This window comes from Salvelinus namaycush, unplaced genomic scaffold, assembly GCF_016432855.1.
Source record: "Salvelinus namaycush isolate Seneca unplaced genomic scaffold, SaNama_1.0 Scaffold1494, whole genome shotgun sequence".
NCBI lineage: Eukaryota > Metazoa > Chordata > Actinopteri > Salmoniformes > Salmonidae > Salvelinus > Salvelinus namaycush.
This window is the reverse complement of record NW_024058224.1, coordinates 53,820-62,790: the sequence shown is the minus strand read 5'-3', so window position 1 is coordinate 62,790 and position 8,971 is coordinate 53,820. Positions and strand designations below refer to the sequence as shown.

The 8,971-nt window shown below is 41.4% G+C and overlaps 1 protein-coding gene across 1 annotated transcript; it reads right to left on the bottom strand.

Annotated features, from left to right (window-relative positions):
- Nucleotides 1–2,923: 2,923 nt before the first annotated feature.
- LOC120036871 (L-rhamnose-binding lectin CSL3-like) lies at nucleotides 2,924–5,679 on the bottom strand. The gene is made up of 8 exons (XM_038983166.1): nucleotides 5,662–5,679; nucleotides 5,401–5,455; nucleotides 5,276–5,320; nucleotides 4,986–5,121; nucleotides 4,725–4,843; nucleotides 3,352–3,396; nucleotides 3,106–3,241; nucleotides 2,924–3,029 (listed from the first exon to the last, which is right to left on the bottom strand). The coding sequence occupies exons 1-8, from the start codon at nucleotides 5,677–5,679 to the stop codon at nucleotides 2,924–2,926; spliced, it is 660 nt and encodes a 219-aa protein (XP_038839094.1).
- Nucleotides 5,680–8,971: the final 3,292 nt, after the last annotated feature.

Below are 8,971 nucleotides of genomic sequence, written 5' to 3'. Positions count from 1 at the left end.
CGGATCCCTTTAGCGGGATCATTTTCGTAAACAACCGCTGATTTGCAGAGCGCCAAAAAAAATAAAATACTAAAAATATGTATAATCATGAAATCACAAGTGAAATATACCAAAACACAGTTTAGCTTGTTGTTAATCCACCTATTGTGTCAGATTTTGAAAATATGCTTTACCGCGAAAGCAATCCAAGCGTTTGTGAGTTTATCAATCACTAGACAAAACAGTAAGAACAGCTAGCCGCAAATTAGCTTGGTCACGAAAGACAGAAAAGCAATAAAATTAATCACTTACCTTTGATGATCACTGTTATTTTTGTTCGATAAAGATTTGTTTTATAACCAAAAACCGCCATTTGGTTTGCGCGCTATGTTCAGAAAACCACAGTCTCGTTCCAGTCCTGAAGGCCAGACGAAATTTCCAAAAAAGTATCCGTAATGTTCATAGAAACACGTCAAACGTGTTTTATAATCAATCCTCAGGTTGTTTTTAACATACATGTTTTCTATCCTAATCTGTCAATTATATTCTAGCATCTGGGTCTGAGAAATAGTCCGTTTACCTTGGGAATGTTATTTTTCCAAACAGAAAAATAGTGCCCCCTAGCTGAAAGAGGTTAAGATAAGCTGGATTGGTCCTGGTCAGTCCCTGGATGGGAGAACAGATGCTTCTCGAAGTGCTGTCGGAGGTCCAGTAGGAGGCACCCTTCCCTCTTGTCTAAAAAATAACCCATTGACCCAGGGCACTAGGGTGCCGTCTTTTGGATGGAACGTTTAATGGGTGTCCTGACACTCTGTGATCACTAAAGATCCCATGGCACTGATCGCAAGAGTAGGGATGTTAACCCCAGTGTCCTGGCTAAATTCCCAAATTTCCCTTCTTACCATCATGGCAACCTAATCATCGCCGGTGTACAATTGGCTAGTTCAACCCCCCTCCTCTCCCCTGTAACTATTCCCCAGGTTGTTGCAAATGTGAATGTGTTCTCAGTCAACTTACCAGGTTAAATAAAAATAAACACATTCATAAAATAGATAGGCACACTATCTTGTCTGGTTTAGCGTCCCAAATTAAGATAAATATTCTTTGCTCATATTAATTGAAAAACAAGCCATCAGGAGTAGGCAGCGCCATATGAAAGTGAGTAAACTGATATGACTAAAGAGTTAATCAGGGTAAATTTTCTATAAAAAGACAGGAATTTACCTCTCCATGGTAGCAGGATCTTGTCTGTTTTCTATTGAAATTCATTGCGTAGGGCTCATGTAATATTTTTTTATATGAATACCAAGCATTTCTACTTCACCATCAGCCCATTTTTAAGATAAACTGCATAGTAATGTAAAAGTTGTATTTTTTTTAAAGATCCAATATGTAACATTGTACACAGGTTTTACTCCAGAGTCCAGAAAAGTTTAGATCTTTAATGAGACATTGCAGGGAACTAGATTGCGGACTTAATAAAAAACTTGACTCATCGGCATACATTAGACCTTGGATTTCAAATCCTCTTATTTGATCTGATTTTAGTAGCTAGCATTTCGATGGCCATAACGAATAGATATGGTTACAGCGGACTCCCTTGTTTAAGTCCTCTTGACTATTCAAAACTCTAAAAAGTAGCCGCTATTTACTATTTTACACCTATACAGTACTTTTACCCATTTTAAAAGAGAATCACCAAATCTTTAAAAATCCAGGCATTTTATGAATACATTTGTCGTCCGTAATTTACTGTAGACCCTGCCACACGTCTTCACCGTTGAATTGGAACTCCATTTTCTCCCTATACTGACATCCTGCTTGTTTTATGCCCTGGAGGAAATAACTACACTGTTTATATTCAGCTATATTCCCCGACCTCTTTCCATGGCTGAATGCGGTGGTTTGCGCATTGTTTTGCGCGAGTTTTGCAATATATAAATCAGATGAACAAAATGACTTGAGTTACTGTATGTTGATAGTTACACCATGAGTCATTAATCATGAGGCATAAACCCCCGCCCTTCCACTTACCAGAGAGATGTTTGTCGGCCCGACGCATGAAGAAACCCGATGTTTGTATCGACAACATATCCCGAGTGAGCCATGTTTCCGTGAAACAGAATGTTACAATCTGATGTCTCTCTGGAAGGCAACTCGTGCCCTAATATTGTCCACAAATAACTGCATAATTTCCTAAGGACTTGAAGTGAGGCGCCCATCTGTCTACGCCATCTTGAGATCATTTAGCTTCCACAGATTACTTTCATTTTGTAATAGATTATATTAGTTGGTACTTGAATAAGTTCCTCCAGTTCTTTGTATCTGTAGTTTTGTTTTTATTGCCATCTACCTATACTATTAGTGAAGGTATTTCCCTTGTTAGTCTTATGTCTTCAGCCAGAAACTTATTTTTCATTGTTATTGAATGACCTCTGAAGGTACATTTAAAGGTCCAAACAATAAGGGGGATTTACTGAAACTTTGTCCTGGAAAATTTCAGTTATCAATTATTTTGTCTTAGTTAAAAAGAAATTGTCCTCCAGTGGACTTGTTAAAGATGGGCACAGAATACCAACATCAAGGCACGTTAGCGGCAGGTACAAAGGAGTCCGGTGAAAGGCGAGAGTAAAGGACACACGGTCAGTAATATTGGTGTGACATTTAGTAATATACAAGAGGCAACCAGTCATGTCTTTCTGCCACGTCGTTTAATTCAGACCAACAACCACAGTTCAGAAATTGTTTAAGAAATGCTTACACAAAATACACAGGTTTACAATCATATAAGTTGATTTGGTTGAAAACAGCATGACCTGATGAAGATATCCCAGAAGACTTGAACATCTTCTGGTTCCCCAGGAAGATATCCTGCAAGACAAACCATCAGTACCAGCATTCTAGTTCCCAGTCATGTGTGCATGAACATATACAACACTCACATTCAGTAACAGGTGTAAGCCACATCCAAGTACTTATAGGTTCCGACACAGGGGTCGCCGAACACGGAGTTGGATACCTTGACGATACACTGGCGCTCTCCGTCACACCTGTGTGAAACAGGTAGAGGTTAACATCACAGCCAATGAGTGCCTACAGGTATATGCACACTAACGGTTTCAGTACCTTTTTGCCATTGTGCTGGTGGTGGATGGGCTGAGGCAGTTGGTGTTTTTGAGTTGGTTTTGTGGGCGCCCAATGGAACACACATCGTGTTGACGACGACCGTAGTTGGCACGCTGAATATGGATCTCACCCCGATCTGAGGAAGAGAACGAAGAAAAGGATTACCAAAACTGGTTGTATGTGTGGGCTAGTGACTAACATACGTCACCACATGAATACACCGTACGGTAGTGTTGACCAGCTTACCACATAGTAGTTGAGAATCAGAGCCTTCACATATGATGCTGCTTACTGCAAGGACAACACAGGAGTTACACCACACTGGCCAGACAAATTAAGACACATTAGCCTGGTGAAGTGTTAGTGATGGGCACTAATAGGGAATGTGGATTTCAGGTGCATTTTAAACATGTTGGCATGAACTAAAGTATAAAAAGTTATGCGCATCATCTTCCACCGTTACCTTGTAGTTTCACTTCCTTATGAACAGTTCTCGAAATGCTAACATAAAACAAACTGGCGAAAAAGGTCAACCCACTACACCAAATCTGTAATTCTACGCAGTTTGTGCTGTGCCATCTGTCAGATTAGCTATAGACCCTACCAATCTGTGGGAGTTGCGCTAGCTAGTTACCGTTCCCTGAAACATATTCAGTGGTAAACCAGATTAAGTGCACAACCATCAAATAAGCTTGAGAAACTTCCCTTCCATGTTCTTGCTGGCTAATTGAGCGAGATATGTACATATAACAAGGAGCAGCAGCAGCATATGAGACAAGTCGAAAAGGTTACTGCAAAAAGGGTCAATGCAGATGGTCAGGGTAGTCATTCAGCAGTTTTATGGCTTGGAGGAAGTAGAAACCGTTCAGGGTCCTGTTGGTTCCAGACTTGGTGCAGCAGTACCATCTGTTATGGAGTAGCAGAGACCAGTATGACTTGGGTGGCTCGAGTCTGTATGTAGGGCCTTCAGACACACGTGGTCTCGAGATCCTGATGGCAGGGAGCCCAGCCTGAGTGATGTACTGGGCCGTACACACTACCCTCTGTAGCACCTTGCAGTCAGATGCCATACCTAGTGGTGATGCAGCCAGTCAAAAAGCTCTCAATGGTGCAGCTGTAGAATTGAGGATCGGAGGGCTGATTACAAATATTTCTAGCCTCCTGGTAGGGAGGGCTCGGCCCTCCGTTTCCTGTAGTCCACAATCAGTTCCTTTGTCGTCTTGGCACCACACTTCCAGGTCCCTGACCTCCCTATAGGCGACGCTAACTAAAGTTGTTGCCGGCTACATTTTTCAATAACCACAGCTTGTTGGCTAGCTAGGGTTAGTTAGCAGGTGAGGGTGGTTTACGCGTTGAAAAACACATGCATGTATGAAACACGTTGTGGCCATAAGACAGCATTTAATAAAACATAGTTAGCAAGCTGGTACCATAGGGGAACAAACCTATTCTATTCCTTTTCTAGCTATCAGCATAGTACACTCTTTTACAAAAGAGTAAAGTGGGTAGGAGTATTAAACAATATCCCAACATGCCACAGTCATACCGATAGTACGTTGAATCTAATTATGGATATTGATGCCCACCACTAAGTGTAATTAGCACACATTGAGACTGACTTGTTTCTTGCTGTTGGACACAGGAGTATTTGATGTCCAGGTACTTATAAGTCCCAACACAGGGGTCTCCAAAAACGAAATTGGATGCCGGGACAACACACTGGGTCTTCCCACCACACCTGTGTGTTTCAAAGACAGGTAGAGGTCATGAGTTCCTACAGGTACACACTACAGGTTCCAGTACCCTTCTACCATCTTCCTGGTGGTGGTTAACACAACAACCACGGAGTTTCTACAGGTAAACAGCACAGGTTCCAGTACCTTTCTGCCATCTTGCTGGTGGTGGATTGGCTGAGGCAGTTGGTGTCGGTGAGTTGGTTATCGGGGCGCCCAATGGAACACATATCGTGTTGACGACGACCATAGTTGGCACGCTTGATTTGAATCTTACCTCCATCTGGGGGAGATGGGGAAGAGACAATGAAAAGGAGAAAGGTGAGGGACAAAGGAGAGCCAAGTATGGGTCTCTATGGTGTGGGCTAGTGACCCTAATCTACAGTAGAAACTATCATAGGTGGTCAGTGAGTATACTGTAGGGTTGACTAGCTTACCACATTGCAGTAAAGCATCAGAGCCTTCACACGTGATGCTAATTGCTGCCAGGACAAATAAACAGGAATTACACACTCCTCATATTAGCTTGGTTAAGTAACATCATCATTATTACATACAGTACCTCCATCCGTTAGTGTACAGCAAGCTGCAGCCAGCACTGAAACAACATCACACAGCTAGTTCAGCAACATCTCACAACATATGCACTTGGACCATGAAGGTAGAATTCCGCATTTGAGTTATACCTACTGGATTATAGTCAAGTTGAGCATTTGGTCTCTTATTCCAAGAATGCAACGTGACAATTATATATTTTTTTTGACCAATAGAAATTGAATGTACCTCAAATCATATAACATGTACTTCATTTACTCTCTAATACAAACATTTGGTCATACATATCCGGAGATTCTGGGGTAATGTTGCTACGTATTCACAATGTATAACCACGATTTCCAGCTCTAAATATGCACATTTTTGAACAAAACATAAATGTATTGTATAACATGATGTTATAAGACTGTCACCTGATGAAGTTGTCCAAAGGTTAGTGATTAATTTATATTTATTGCTGGTTTTTGCGAAAGCTACCTTTTGCGGTGAATAAATGCGTTTGTGTGTTTGGCTATTGTGGTAAGCTAATTTAACCTGTCTAGCCCCGCCCACATTCCACTGAAAAGGCGAAATTCAAAAAATATTTTTTAGAAATATTTCACTTTCACACATTAACAAGTCCAATACAGCAAATGAAAGATAAACATCTTGTGAATCCAGCCAACATGTCCGATTTTTTAATGTTTTACAGCGAAAACACAATACGCATTATATTAGCTTACTACAGTAGCCAGCCACACAACCGCATTCATTCAACCCAATGGTAGCGATAGCGAAAAAAACAGCAAAATATATACATTTATTCACTAACCTTCACAATATTCATCAGATGACAGTCCTATAACATCATATTACACAATACATATATGGTTTCTTCGAAAATGTGCATATTTAGAGCTGAAATCCGTGGTTATACATTGTGAAAACGTAGCAACTTTTTTCCAGAATCTCCGGATATATTTCTGACACTCACCTAATCTGACCAAATAACTCATCATAAATTTTACTAAAAAATACATGTTGGATAGCAAATGAAAGACACACTAGTTCTTAATGCAATCGCCGTGTTAGAATTCTAAAAATAACTTTAGTACGACATACAGCTTACGTTATAGCGAGACAGCGCCCAAAATCAGGGCGGAAAATAATACTAAACATTTTCGACAGAAATACAAAATAACATCATAAATGTTTTCTTACTTTTGCTGAGCTTCCATCAGAATGTTGTACAAGGAGTCCTTGGTCCAGAATAAATCGTTGTTTGGTTTTAGAATGTCCATTTCTTCTGTCGAATTCGCACCACAATGCTAGCCAAGGTTGCTAACATTCCCATCCTCTCTTGGCGCAAAGAACGGAAAACTCCAAAAGTCCCAATAAACGTTGAATAAACTGATAAAACTCGGTTGAAAAAACCTACTTTATGATGTTATTATCATATGTATCAAATAAAATCAGAGCCGGAGATATTCGCCGTGTATACCGAACGCTTTTCAGAAAACAATGTCGAGCTCCCCAGCGCGCCTTCGAAGACAAAGAAAATACCGGACCTGTCACTCCAAAAGCTCTCATTCGGTCTCACATCAAGCTAGACACCCCATTCAACACTCTACTGCCTGTTGACATCTAGTGGAAGGCGTATGAAGTGCATACAGATCCATAAATACAAGGCAATTGAATAGGCAAGGCCTTACACAGAGACCCATTTTCAGAATTTTCACTTCCTGTTTGGAAGTTTGCTGCCAAATGAGTTCTGTTTTACTCACAGATATAATTCAAACAGTTTTAGAAACTTCAGAGTGTTTTCTATCCAATAGTAATAATAATATGCATATCGTATGATCTAGAACAGAGTACGAGGCCATTTAATTTGGGCACACATTTTTCCCAAAGTGAAAACAGCGACCCCTATTAAGAAGAAGTTAACTTCTCTAGGATAGGGGGCAGCATTTTCACATTTGGATGTGTGCCTAGAGTAAACTGCCTCCTACTAGGTCCCAGATGCTAATATATACATATTATTATTAGTATTAGTATTGGATAGAAAACACTCTGAAGTTTCTAAAACTGTTTGAATCATGTCTGTGACAATAACATAACTTATTTGTCAGGCAAAACCCCGAGGACAAACCATTCAGATTATTTTTTTTTTAGGTCACTCTCTTTTCAATGTGTTTTCATTGGGAATCCAGATTTCTAAGGGACCTTCCTGTAGTTCCTGTCGCTTCCACTGGATGGCAACAGTCTTTAGAAATTAGTTGAGGTTTTTCCTTTGAGAAATGAAGAAGTAGCCATGTTCAGAATGAGTTTCCAGTGAAGTGTACTGTTAGTTAGAGGCGCATGACCAGAAGGCATGCTACACATTGTTTTCCTCCGGTATTGAACACAGATCATCCCGTCTTCAATTTTATCGATTATTTACGTAAAAAAATACCGAAAGTTGTATTACAAACGTAGTTTGAAATGTTTGGACAAAGCTTACAGGTACCTTTTGAGATATTTTGTAGTCACGTTGTGCAAGTTGGAACCAGTGTTTTTCTGGATCAAATGCGCCAAATAAATGGACATTTTGGATATATATCAACGGAATCAATCGAACAAAAGGACAATTTGTGATGTTTATGGGACATATTGGAGTGCCAACCTCCCTCTCAGACGAGCTTAACTCATTCTATGTCCGCTTCGAGGTAGACAATACCAAGTCATCAACTCTTGCTGCTCTGAATGACCAGGTGCTTTCACTCTCCGAGGCAGACGTGAAGAAAAACTCTCAAGAGAAGGTACTCACAAAGCCGTTGGCCAAGATAGAATATTTGTCCGCATGCTCAGAGTGTGGGCTGATCAGCTGGCGGGCATCTTCTCGGACATCTTCAACCTGTACCTGTCCTTGGCTGCAGTACCCACCTGCTTTAAGGAGACACTGAATCAACACAGGTGACCCCCAGGGGTGTGTGCTCAGCCTCCTCCTGTGCTCCCTGTTCACCCATGACTGCGTAGCTTTGCACAACACCACGGTTGTAGGCCTGATAACCAACAATGACGAGTCAGTCTGTAGGGAGCAGGTATGTGAACTGGCATTGTGGTGTCATGACAACCTCTCCCTCAACGTTAGCAAAACAAAGGATTTGATTGTTGACTTTTGGAAGCCGAGGAGGGAACATACCCCGGATCCACATCAACGGGACTGCAGTAGAGAGAGTCACAAGTTTTAAGTTTCTCAGCGACTACATCACTGCGGACTCGTCATGGACCAACATGACAACAGCGTCTCTACCTTCTAAGGTGGCTGAAGAAAGTTGCCATGCTGCCTCCTCTCTAAATACTACTACTGCACCATCGAGAGCGTCCTGAGCGGATGCATCATGGCCTGGTATGGCAATTACTCCGTCCACAACTGCAAGGCACTCCAGCGGGTTAGTCAACAACACCTCTGCAACGCTGATCCTCAAGACTGGGGCCCCACACGGGTGTGTGCTCAGCCTCCTCCTGTGCTCCCTGTTCACCCATGATTGCGTGGCAACTCAATCGTCAATTTTGCTGACGACAGTGGTAGGCCTGATTACCAACAATGACGAGACAGC

Excerpts from the sequence above, each read along its gene's own strand:
- LOC120036871 (XM_038983166.1), bottom strand. Across the intron at positions 4,844-4,985 it reads ACCAGCAAGATGGCAGAAAG|GTGTGGTGGGAAGACCCAGT; the intron begins GTACTGGAACCT and ends TGAAACACACAG. Across the intron at positions 3,030-3,105 it reads ACCAGCACAATGGCAAAAAG|GTGTGACGGAGAGCGCCAGT; the intron begins GTACTGAAACCG and ends TGTTTCACACAG.